The 12934-nt window shown below is 38.9% G+C and overlaps 1 protein-coding gene across 4 annotated transcripts in view; it reads right to left on the reverse strand.

The window, feature by feature from the left end:
• The window catches only part of MYO5A (myosin VA), a 220963-nt gene that overhangs the window by 55297 nt on the left and 152732 nt on the right, over positions 1 to 12934 (reverse strand). For all 4 annotated transcript variants that reach the window (XM_015142269.3, XM_015142271.3, XM_028850935.2 and 1 more), the window contains exons 21-24: positions 12117 to 12356; positions 10209 to 10457; positions 5794 to 5887; positions 3345 to 3493 (exon numbers count right to left, since the gene is read on the reverse strand). In XM_015142269.3, coding sequence (XP_014997755.2) covers positions 3345 to 3493; positions 5794 to 5887; positions 10209 to 10457; positions 12117 to 12356 — 732 coding nt within the window. The remainder of the gene's footprint in view (positions 1 to 3344; positions 3494 to 5793; positions 5888 to 10208; positions 10458 to 12116; positions 12357 to 12934) is intronic.

Genomic DNA, 12934 nt, shown 5'->3' on the forward strand with positions numbered 1-12934 from the left:
GACACAGGCACTCTTACTTAAAATTTCCAGCCCAAGACCACAGTTGTATGAATGGCATTTATTTAATAAACTGGTTGTATCACTAAGAAAAATAGGTAGTCCAGATAAACACCAGGACAAAGATTTTTAATAAGCTTATTAAAAATGAGAGAGATCCCTGTCTTCCCACATATATCTATCATTATACAAGGAATACCTTAAGGCATTAATAGAAGCAACACTGCTTGTTGCTATTTAATGTAACTTTTGGATACAGGGCAGTGGTTAAGTGCTCTGGGTCTGAAAGGAGACAGAGCTAGGCAGGAATACCAGCTCTTCCACTTACTTGTCCCTTACCCAACTTTTCTAGGCCTCAGTTTCATCATCAGGAAAAAAAGGGTAGTAATTTCTATCTCATAGGGTCTGTGTGAGGATTAAATAAGAATGTGCAGGTAAACAGTCTGGTGTGGCATAACAAGCATTCAATGAATGTTAACTGCTGCTGCCGTGATTGTTAGGGGACTGCAGTGATTCAACAACTTCCTTGTTGGTAACTTTTCAGTTCTCTGTTTTTAGGATTTTGCTCCCCCGTTTATATGTTTTTCAACTACAAGGATATATATTTGACTGGATCAATATGTTCTCCTTCAAGATCTGCACCTCCCTCCTCTTCTGCTCCTGATTTCTCCCATGATTCCTTCTTTTCCAGAACCTGTTTTATTCCCTTTGCCAAGACTAATGACCCCACGATTGACATGCTGGTTTCCCTCCACTCTCTGGAATTAATTTACCTTTAAATACTTCATACGCCTGTATTCCCATGCCTCATCATCTTTTCATCACTGGCTTGAAACTCCTTAGCCCTGGATTGGTCCTTCCTCATTGCCTCTGCCCCTGTATTGTCTGGACAACCCAATGTTCTTGGAGAAAAATGCTACAACACTTCTTATACCAGGGCCAACAACTCTAGAGGCTGGTAATAAGTGACACTATTAGCTTACTAGTGTTCTTTGGCCCATGTATCACATAGGTTATGGGAAGCGCTGGAGGCAGCTTATCAAGTCCCCTCCCTAGAGTTTCCTCCATTCATATGACAACTCTGTTTACGACCAAATGCTTCATTAGCTCTGGATAGAAGCAGTGAGAATGCCATTTCCAGAAGAGTGTCAGTCTAATATTAGTCAAGTACTCATCTGTTAGCTGTTCAGTTGTACCTAAACATTAAAATAAGATATTGTCGCTAATATTTTAATTGTCTTGGGTTATAAGATCAAGTTTTTTATTCTCTGCAATTCTGGGCAAATATTTTCTGCAAAACCTGTGATCTGGACTACATCTGGAGCTAGGAAATGAGATCTAGTGAAGAGATGAGTGGAAAGCAAGCGAGCTCTTATCTCCCTTCCTCTGCTTTCTCCTTTTCCCTTCCTCTGACCATTTTGTCTCCCAAGAGGAATGACAGTGAGTCACAGGCATACACAATGGAGAGGACACACGACTGAGAAAAAAGAAATTCAGCAACTAAAACTACCCCTAGAGCACTGCTGGGAACAGATGGAGAGCAGGCAGACTTGCTTAGAAGAAAGGAGGAGCTGTGTCAAGCTGCTGGAGGATGGCGTCACTGGAGGGCCCTTCTAGAAATGGCCACCTCCTTGACTAAAGAGACCCATGACCTCCTCACAGATGGATGTCTCTGGAATATGCTCAGAGAGGGATACATGTATGGTACCTGCTTCTCTCATTTTATTTTCTGAAATTCATATTGCATGCACTATTAAAGAATCCAAGAAATTCTGCAGAAAAGACATCTGTTTATCTCTGTTTAACCTGGTAGATTACATTTATTTTACCTCAGAATTTCTTCTCCAATGCCACTTATTAACATCCCAAATAACTAGGGGGTCTCAGAAACACCTACTTATAGGTTATAAAGTTTAGCTCTAACCATAACTGAAACAGAGATTAACCACAAATGTTGGCATGGTCATCTAATAAATACAGTGAACAAAAATATACCAAAGAATGGAACTGGGGAACATAAACACTGAAAAAGAAGAAAAGAATTCTAGAGAAAGCTAAGAATTACAGAATGTGAAGGAAGAAAGGTTTCAATGGGACCAAGGGGAGCATGGTGATCAAGGAAGATGAAGCTTACCAAGGGTCTTTAGATTTGTCAATTATAAGAACAGTTATAATGGTGACTTGCATCTACTTCTAATTTCTCTGTCACACATAAATCAGAGTAGTGAGGGTTGAAATAATGGTCCAATGTGGGATTTATATTAGCTTTTTAGTCTCTTTTAGACAGGATTTTCTCATCTGCAAGGTGATGAGAGCCTATCTTTCGTATTACATAATCTCTTTTATTTTGACTTAAGTGTCATATTGTAATGAACTTTGTCAGTAGGTCCAGATAGAAGCAAATACTCTGCTCCACAGATACTGAATTATCTGGCTTTTTATGAGATATTTCAAAGTATTTCTGGTCATTTGTATAATTGTTACCTTTAAGGCTGGTACTCATAGGCAGCAAGAGAACTTGGGAACTCTTTGTTTTCTGATAGCAGGATATGTGGAATAGGGAGGATGTGCAGAATTATTACAAGTATGAAAGGTACATTGGTAAATGCAGAAGAGTCCTTGAAATAGATAATTCATTATAAATGGAGTCTGAATTTTCTTTTCATAGGAATATGTCTTCGAAATTATAATCAAAATCAGTCTACATGTAAATGTTTCATTAGGCCATTCAATATATGAAACAAAGTCCAACTGACTGGGCGCAGTGGCTCATGCCTGTAATCCCAGCATTTTGGGAGGTGGCCAAGGCGGGTGGATCACTAGGTCAGGAGATCGAGACAATCCTGGCCAACATGGTGAAACCCCGTCTCTACTAAAAATACAAAAAATTAGCCAGGCATGGCAGTGGGTGCCTGTAGTCCCAGCTAGCTACTCAGGAGGCTGAGGCAGGAGAATCAATTGAACCTGCGAGGCAGAGGTTGCAGTGAGCCGAGATTGCGCCACTGCACTCCACTTGATGACAGAGTGAGACTCCATCTCAAAACAAAAACAAAAACAAAAATTCAACTGTACTGACTTTATACTACCATTTAGCCCAGTCTTTAAAGTGTTTGACTTTACTGAAGTACTTGTGCATAAAATTATATTATTTCTGAGATTTGCTTTAAAATAATCCAATCCATTGGATGGAGCGGGTTGGGGAGATGGAACGGGAGGTGAATATGTGTTGAACATTCTGGAATTGGGTGGTAGGCACACGGAAGATATGGAGGTTCATTCTACTATTCTATTTACTTTTGTATATGTTTAAAATTTTTCATTAAAAAAAGCAAAAGTGTTTGACTCACCACCATAAGGGTCATCTCTTCTTTGAGGTCATCATATCGTTCTTCTAGGCGACTGAACTCATTCAGAAGGTTCTGATACCTCAGTCTTTCATCATTAAGGTCGAGCTCGAGTTGTTTTGTTTCTTCTACTAACTTCTTCTCCATAGTTTCTGAAATTAAAAAAGGATATGCATACCAAAGATGGCCCCTTGAAAATGCAATTGTGTAAACATGTATACTGATTTCCAGTTTCTCTGCAGGGAATTTTACTTTTAGTATCACTGTGATCCATGAAGAGCGTCTTAGTAAAATTCAGGAAAAGAAAAAATGACCAAAAAATGAAATAATTTATTAATATTAACAATCATCTACTGAGTTATTGCCCATACTCTGGCCTTAGTCCCACTAATTGATACACTGGTTACAGCACATCCTTGAAAAACTTCCACTAGTCACTGTCTAGTAACTAAACTATATGTATTTTTATTCCAGTGGTATTTTATTCATAAAATTCTTTTGCCCAAAGTAGTATACCCTCTTCAAAAGTCAGAGATATTTCTCAAGAGAATGGCAAATTTTCAGTGGACCCAGCTGTCCTACTCTACAGAGTCTCTCTTCATTTACCATCTCATGGTTCTATCTTACATTTTCTATGACTTTAACCTCCCCTGCTGTCCTATTACTCTGCAGCTTCTAACCAGATAAAATGCTCAGGCCTGGCCAGCTGTGTTGTGTGTTTCTTGGTCATCCCCCATGCACTGCTGAGGAAACCTTGTCTTCTCCATTTACCTATCCCCTCCACCCTCTCTGTGGCTATGGTTTGTTTTTGGCTATGACATGATCTGGAAATTGGAGATTAGTCCTTGACTGCAGATGAAGTAAAGTAACAAAACCTCAAATCTCAGCTATATGTCTTAACTCAATCAGTCAACCAGTCACATTTATAATATTAAGCTTCCTACCACTTTGCTCCATTTTACCCATATATTTTGAGGTTAAATCTTAATCTGCCCTGCCTGCTTCTATAGCTTCACCACTGCTTTCTCTGTGAGCACCATGAGGCAAGGGCTACAAGTGTCTTGTCACAGCTGCTTTCCTGGTGCCCACCACAGTGCTTCCCTACAGTAGGGCTTTAATAATTTGTACATGAATGAATGAATTTCTTCTCTCTAAAACATTCTACAAGTTGCCTTTTATTCTCACCAGTTTGCAGAAGCTGTTCTGAGGCTACCAAAAAATTTTCCTTTGGCAAACTCACTGACATTTCTTTGTTCTTACAGTTTACTTTCAAATAACATTTTATATTTTCCTAGAAGATTCTCATCATTCTGGATCCTTCTGTTACATGCTGCCTCCCAGCAGCCTTCTTTCCAGGGCTCTGTTTTCTCCTTCACCTCTTAATTTTATTTTCTGACTCCTTTTCTTTACCTCATCCCTTAGCATGGTCATTAATTCCAGGTTTTCTTCTCTTTCCTCTCTACTATCCCCTTCAACTAGGAGAGGTGAGGCAGTCTCTCTTACCACCACAGTTTTAATGGGTATCTTTAGGCTCCCTTCTTATTTTTTCTCTAATCTTTAATCTGGATTTGCTTTCTGAACACCTCCATGTTGAGGTCCTGACTGACATCTCAAACTTAACACTCCAACAACTGGCCTCATTAATTTGCCTCATAAATGTGTACTCTTTTCTCAATATCCCTATTACTAATAACACACCATTATTGTTTTGTTATCTCATTGTAAAATCTTAGAACATTTTTGCCTTTTTTGAATACCAATGTAATCAATGGAATGTATATGAAAATGTACTATTTTCATATAATAAATCCCCATTCCCAACCATCTTTTCTCTTCCATTTCCACCACTAATTACTGTATAGATCTGTATCTTCTTACCCCGTATTTATATATATGTGGATTCCTTATTAATTTATCACCTTTCTAACCTACCCCACAAACAGAAAACAGAATAAATGTCCATACCTGGTTAGTTCTCTATTTAAAAAATTAGTGTTTTTTTAGTTTAATAGCAAAAAGTGGTGCATCTTAGAACAACATCCATTGATTTAGTAAAAAAAAAAAGACAACATACACACACACACACACACATAAATATACACATATTAGCGCAAAAATTCTTACTAAAACATTAGGAATCCTATAAGCCTTAACTAACGAATCGTACATGCAGAACAAATTTAATTTTTTAAAAAAATTACTTATGACACTGACTGAACCTGAGTTCACATTTGTACCTAGAGACACCAGATTTACAAGTTTATCAACCAACTAATTCAACCAAAATACGTGATCTCTTGCGTCTTGGAACTTTGTAAATTTGCTGATGATAGCCTCAACTTTTAAAAATATTTAAACTCTAAATAACGTTGTGTAACTCATCAAGTAACACCGTAACTTATACAACTTTGGTGTGAGGTTGGTTGGCGTGTAGTACACGTGTAAGCTTTACCTGTCATCTCCTTAGCCTGCTCCACGATGCGGTGATTGAGGGCTTCTTTTTCTTGCTTCAGCAAAGTATTTTCTTCCTTCAGATTTGATACCAGCTATGAAATGAAACAATAAAGTGAGATGGCTGCAATGGACAGAGGAAGCCTGATGACCAAGGATAAAGACCATAAGCAGTCATTCCTTACTTCCACCACCTCTGTGCTTCCTGTCTTTGCCTGGTTATGTCTAGTAACCTTACAAACTGGCTCAAGCATTACTCCCTCCCAAGAGCCTTCCTGAAACCCTTTTCAATTAGTTGTCTTTTCCCTGTGCTACCACAAGACCCTGTATATGCTCTTTATATCCGTCACAAATGATTTACTTTCCTCTTTTACAGAATAGACTAGAAATTCTTGAAGGATAAGGATGGTGATGGTTTTTTACTTTACACCTTAAACATTAAAAAATTGCCTGGCACTAAAGTTAGCATTTGCTCTCAAAGGTAATTGATATTACCTTCTCATTTCAATGCTTTCACATAAAGCTTATGTGTACCCATGATTCAAGTGGAGAGATTAAGGAGGTTAAGAAGGATGTGAGGATATTTTAGTTTGGGAAATTCACTGAAAACCTTTTGATTCTCCCTGGTATCTATGTTGAGAAAGAGAATTTCTTTTTCATCTCTCTTTAAGAGTTTTACAAGGCTGAGGCTGGGTGCGGTGGCTCACGCCTGTAATCCCACCACTTTGGGAGACTGAGGTGGGTGGATCACGAGGTCAGGAGATCAAGACCATCCTGGCTAACACGGTGAAACCCTGTCTCTACTAAAAATACAAAAAAATTAGCTGGGCGTGGTGGCGGGTGCCTGTAGTTCCAGCTACTTGGGAGGCTGAGGCAGGAGAATGGTGTGAACCCGGGAGGCGGAGCTTGCAGTGAGCCGAGATGGCGCCACTGCACTCCAGCTTGGGCGACAGAGCGAGACTCTGTCTAAAAAAAAAAAGAGTTTTACAAGGCTGAGAACTAGTCCTTTTATTCCATGTTTAAATAAGCATTGACATTACAACAATGTCAATGTACTTAATGCCACAGAACTGTCCACTTAAAAATGGTGAAAATGGTAATTTTTTTTTATAGTTTTTTCTTTCTTTTTTTCTATATATATATATATATATCCTTTTCTCATCAGGTCTTCTTTTTTTTTTTTAATTATAAAGTTCTAGGGCACATATGCACAACGTGCAGGTTTGTTATATATGTACACATGTGCCATGTTGGTGTGCTGTGCCCATTAACTCATCATTTATATTAGGTATATCTCCTAAGGCTATCCCTCCCCTCTCTCCCCTCCCCACAATAGGACCCGATGTGTGATGTTCCCCTTCCTATGTCCAAGTGATCTCATTGTTCAATTCCCACCTATGAATGAGAACATGTGGTATTTGGTTTTCTGTTCTTGCTATAGTTTGCTGAGAATGATGGTTTCCAGCTGCATCCATGTGCCTACAAAGGACACGAACTCATCCTTTTTTACGGCTGCATAGTATTCCATGGTGTATATGTGCCACATTTTCTTAATCCAGTCTGTCACTGATGGACATTTGGGTTGATTCCAAGTCTTTGCTATTGTGAAAAGTGCCACAATAAACATACATGTGCATGTGTCTTTATAGCAGCATGACTTATAATCCTTTGGGTATATCCCCAGTAATGGGATGGCTGGGTCAAATGGTATTTCTAGTTCTAGATCCTTGAGGAATCGTCACACTGTTTTCCACAATGGTTGAACTAGTTTATAGTCCCACCAACAGTGTAAAAGTGTTCCTATTTCTCCACATCCTCTCCAGCACCTGTTGTTTCCTGATTTTTTAATGATCACCATTCTAACTGGTGTGAGATGGTATCTCAATGTGGTTTTGATTTGCATTTCTCTGATGGCAAGTGATGATGAGCATTTTTTCATGTGTCTGTTGGCTGTATGAATGTCTTCTGTTGAGAGGTGTCTGTTCATATCCTTTGCTCACTTTTTGATGGGGTTGTTTGCTTTTTTCTTGTAAATTTGATTGAGTTCTTTACAAGTTCTGGATATTAGCCCTTTGTCAGATGAGTAGATTGCAAAAAGAAAATGGTGAATTTTACGTCATGTATATTTTAACAAACACACTCACAAAAGCTGACTCTTAACTTTCTAGTTCTTTGCTGGATAAGGATTCCCAGGAAGGAAAAATCAAAACCAAAGGTAATTTTGCAAAGTACATAATTTTCATCTTTGGAATAAAATGTTTGCTTATGATGAGTAAAATCTGAATTCCTTTTTCTAAGCAAAAGTTTAAGAAACTCTGAAAACAAGAGCTTTAATAATAGGGAGAAAGCTGGCAGGCAATCTCTCATCATGTCAGGGGGCTTAGGACAGGAAAAGAGGGCTCCGGGGAGCAGGAAAGTTGGATAAGCACGCTGTGCCACACACAGCAGACATCAGTCCAGAACGTATCTCTTCCTAGGGCTGTCTTCTCTCTGCACTGATCTTGCCTGAACATCCACTCTCAGTTTAAAAAAAAAAAAAAAAAAAAAAAGGCCCCAGCTCTCTGTGGGCTTTCAGGAGAGGCTCTTGTTTGGTAGGGGTACACAAGTCACCTATGGCTCTTTTTCAAAATAATCTGCCTAGCCCACACTCCCAGAGTCTGGATAGTTCCCTTTTTATATAAAAACTCCTCAGCAGTTTTGATAAATGCTCTTGGTTAGGAACCATACATAAATCTACTGTAACTTCAGGGCTCCTTGATCAGACTGAGAATGTCATTTTCCTGACCATGAAGCTGACTGTCACAGTGAAATGTTTTCATTCTTTCCCTATCACTACATTCCATCAACAAAACTAATGGGGCCAGGTGCAGTGGCTCACACCTGTAATCCCAGCACTTTGTCAGACCAATGTGGGAAAACAGCTTGAGGCTAGGAGTTCAAGACCAGCCTACACAACATAGGAAATGCCTTCTGAATGTCTGAATTAATGGTAGTCCTTACAGCTATCTCTGTGAAAAGAGGAGAAAATGAAGTGAAATGAAAGAAGACATGTGAATCTGCTTGTGTGTTTATTCTATCAGACTAGAAAGGCAAGAACTTGGTTTTTAAGTGGAAAGGAGAATCTTCCCACCACACTTAAATACTGGACGGATTCTGAGGAATCAGAAGCTGGAAAGCTTCCGTGGTTTTGGGAGACTTAAAGGAAGAAAAGAGATCTTAAACATTCAAGAGTATCTTTATGAGTGCACGTCTGAGTTCTGAGGGAACAAACTTGCCGTATCAAAACAACATTACGTAAAACAGAAAAGAATCTCACCTTTTGGCACTGCTGTTTCTATATATAGAGTACAGATCTAGAGATATAGCAGGAATTACTTTATTGGAACCTCGAATGCAATGGAAGGACTGCAATTTTACCAGCCACCCTACCCTAACCGACCTGCATCTAAGTTCCTGCTGTGGTTCTCACTGCATATGCTGCTACTCACATTTAGAAGCCAGTACAGACAAACCATATCAGGATTCTTGCCAGCAGTTACAGCTGACACAGGCAAGTCTGTTTTCATTTAAAGTTGGTAATACCAGTGGAATCTCTGAAAATTGATTACTTTTTTCCAGGAAGCCTAATGTTGAGGTACTTTTACAAATGTTTCAGCAGTACATCTCATTACTACTTGATAATCTTAATGTCTTCTATACTTAATAAAGTTTTGATATGTTAATACAAATTTATAGCATGCAAGTACTGGTCAATCTGAAAGCATTTTGTGGGGAGGGTTCCATCTGCATAAAGCTATTGGTTGCAATCACTGTGCATTTAGATTTCTCCTGCTTGGACTTCTTAATACAGCCTTAATGCAGGCTTCCACAAGGATCCCTACCATTAGGTACTAAATATTATGCCTAATGTTCCATTATTGGAACACTAAGCATGTGGGAGTTATTTATATCCTACTGCTCAAGGTCATTGCCAAAGATTGATTCTGCAATTCAAAAAACTGCAACCTTAGGCATAAATGGGTTAATCACATTAACCTTACTGAAGAAAAAGGAGTCTATGCCCCAGACTGACTGTTTTTTTTTTAAAGGAGTCTATGCCCCAGATGGACTTCTTTTATTTTTATTTTTATTTTTTATTTTAATATACGAGTGTTAGTAGGTACTTGGCCATTCTCTCCTAAAAATACTGCTCTGCCTCTGTTCTTATTAGAGTCAAAAGTTCTGCTAAAAGACCTGCAGCCTACTCATTCATAATGTGAAATAAACACTTAGGAAACAGTAATAATTAACAGTAATTCAACTAAAATTTGTACTACATTTCTAATAAAACCAACAGTGAGTCACATGGACCAAGTCATGATGACAGCACATTTCCTTTGTGTATGGAGTAGACAGGGATATGGACATTATTCCTACCTGCTCTGTTTCTTGTTTGTATTGATCTGCACGTTCCTCAATGCATTTTTTCTCTGAACGAGTTTGCTCCAGGTCTTTCCGGAGCTTGGCAATTTCTTCCTGCAGACTAAGGACCCGCCCAGTGGCAACTTTCGCTTCCTCTTCACTTAGTTGAAGACGTTCTAAGTCACTTCGTAGTTTCTCAGTCTCAGAGTTGTATATTCCTTCCAGATTGGTTAGTTTCTCCACAAGGCATTTGTAGTCTTTGTTCTTTAAACATACACATAAATAACAATATGTATTTAGTGAGAAAACCATGCTTATTCATCATGTTCATGCTGTATCATCATAACACTGATATAGTATCTAACCAAAATACTAACTACAACATTTGCAATAGCACAACCAATACCTTCTAGGTGACACAAAGAGAGAAGAAAACAGGGACAAATAATTCAATTCTGTTTGATGGGGTAAGCAAGACAGATGTGATTTTCTCATAGTCACAAGGTGAATTACATAGTAAATTCTTAATTTCCTGATTCTTAACTCAGAAATAGGAGGATCTATACTTGTTTTTGAAAACAGAACAAAATGTTGCTCCATGTAGTAGCTTAGTGATGCATAAGAATGATTAAAACAGCCTCAAAATCACAAGTTGGCCAGGTGTAGGGGCCCACACCTATAGTCTCAACACTTTGGGAGGCCAAGGCAGGAGGATCACAAGACAGCAGGAGTTCAAGACCAGCCTGGGCACATAATAAGACCCTGTCTTTATAAAAACTTTTAAAATTAGCTAGACATGGTGGTGTGCATCTGTAGTCCTAGCTACTTGGGAGGCTGAAGCAGGAGGATCACTTGAGCCCAGGAGTTTGAGGCTGTAGTGAGCCGTGACTGCACCACTGCACTTTACCCTGGGTGACAGGGTGAGACTCTGTCCCAAAACACACACACACACACACACACACACACACACACACACACACAAATTTCTCACAAATCTTTGTTTACTACCTCAAAATTTCTCCCTGCTACTCAGAAAATCTTTCCTCCCATTTCATTCTGATCCCTGTTTTGCTTTGCTCTCCTTAGCATTTTTATATTCTTAACTACCTTTATATCATTTACACGTCCTAAAATATTAGTAACTATCTTCAATCAATCAAACTTTTATCTCTGCAACAGACTGCAAGTTCATCAGAAGCATGAACATCTTCCTGCTTCTTTTGCTATTGCAATGCTAAACAACTCATCTGTAAAATAAACATGATACCACACGAAAATAAATGATAATTATGACAAAGCATTACAAAGTATAAAATACAGTATGCCTGGTTCAAGCTGGTGTTTGAAAAATAAATAACATACAATGTGACTCTTGATCATAAAGGTCTGAAGCATTAGTAGATCTGTGTTCTCAAAAATAATTTCCTGCCAGGCATGGTAGCTCATGCCTGTAATCCCAGCACTTTGGGAGGCTGAGGCAGGAGGATTGCTTGAGACAACAGCCTGGCAACATGAGATCCTGTTTCTACAAAATAAAAAAATTAGCTGGGTGTGGTAGTATGTGCCTGTAGTCCCAGATACTCAGAAGGCTGTAGTGGGAGGATCACTTGAACCCAGGAGGTTGAGGCTGTAGTGAGCTGTGAACATGCCACTGAACTGTAGCCTGGGTGACAGACAGAGTGAGACCCTGTCTCAAATAATAGTAACAATAATAATAATAATAACTTCCTGCCTTAGTTTTTGCAATTGTGATCCACCTTATGAGTTATAATTACTTTCATGCTTATTATGGAAATAAATACGGTCATAATTTTACTTTTTACTAAGACCGAAGGGTAAAGTCAAAGAAAAACAATATTGAAAATAATCCTGGTGGATTTCTTCGGGCATACTCCACTCTCAGGGCCCCTCTGTGAAACACACCTGCTCATCGACTTTGCGCTGCAGCTGCATGATCTTGTTCTCCATGCCGATGTGCAGCTTCTTATAGCGCTCCACTGAGCGAGCCTCGATTTTGAGCTTCTTTAGCTCACGCTTGGCCATCATCCGCCGGAAGCAGCACTGAAGGTAGATGATGGCATGCATGCTCCTCTTGTAGTGTGTGCGGGCCAGCCAGCCTCGGACTCGCTTTTGAATGATGACTGCTTTGTGCTCACGGAGTATCTGCAGAAAAGGATAAGGGAAAGCAATGTCAAGACCCTGGACTACACTCGAGATTATCAATCTATGTCGGGCTGAAAATCCATACATTACCTAGAAGAAAAGACACAAAAGTTGAATTGACAATGTACTAGGTAGATTATACATATCATAGATATATGGAGGCCACAAAATTATTTTTAAAAGTGATCTGAAAAGTAGACTTTAGAAGGTGATTTCAGAAACATAATAAAAATGTGTCATATGCACATATTATGTGTTTAATTCTAAGCAGAATATAGATTTGGAAGCTGTCTAAATAAAAAGCACCAGATTACCAAAAGAAAAACAACTTTAATAAGAAAGAAAAAAATATATTAGGTTTCTTATTAGTATATGACTTCTGTTGGCAACAGATGATCCTCTATAAAATTGACAGAATCAGGCATCCTGTAAACTATGTGCTACTAAAATAAGAGATATCCCCACCACCCTGACTGCTGATACCACCTCACTACGCATTATTAAGCCCGTGCATGAGGACATGGGGTATGGGCAGCAAACTGTCTGTAGAGGCCAACACTTGAGGTGCTAAAAAGTTT

The sequence above is a fragment of the Macaca mulatta genome, chromosome 7 (assembly GCF_049350105.2).
Source record: "Macaca mulatta isolate MMU2019108-1 chromosome 7, T2T-MMU8v2.0, whole genome shotgun sequence".
Lineage (NCBI taxonomy): Eukaryota > Metazoa > Chordata > Mammalia > Primates > Cercopithecidae > Macaca > Macaca mulatta.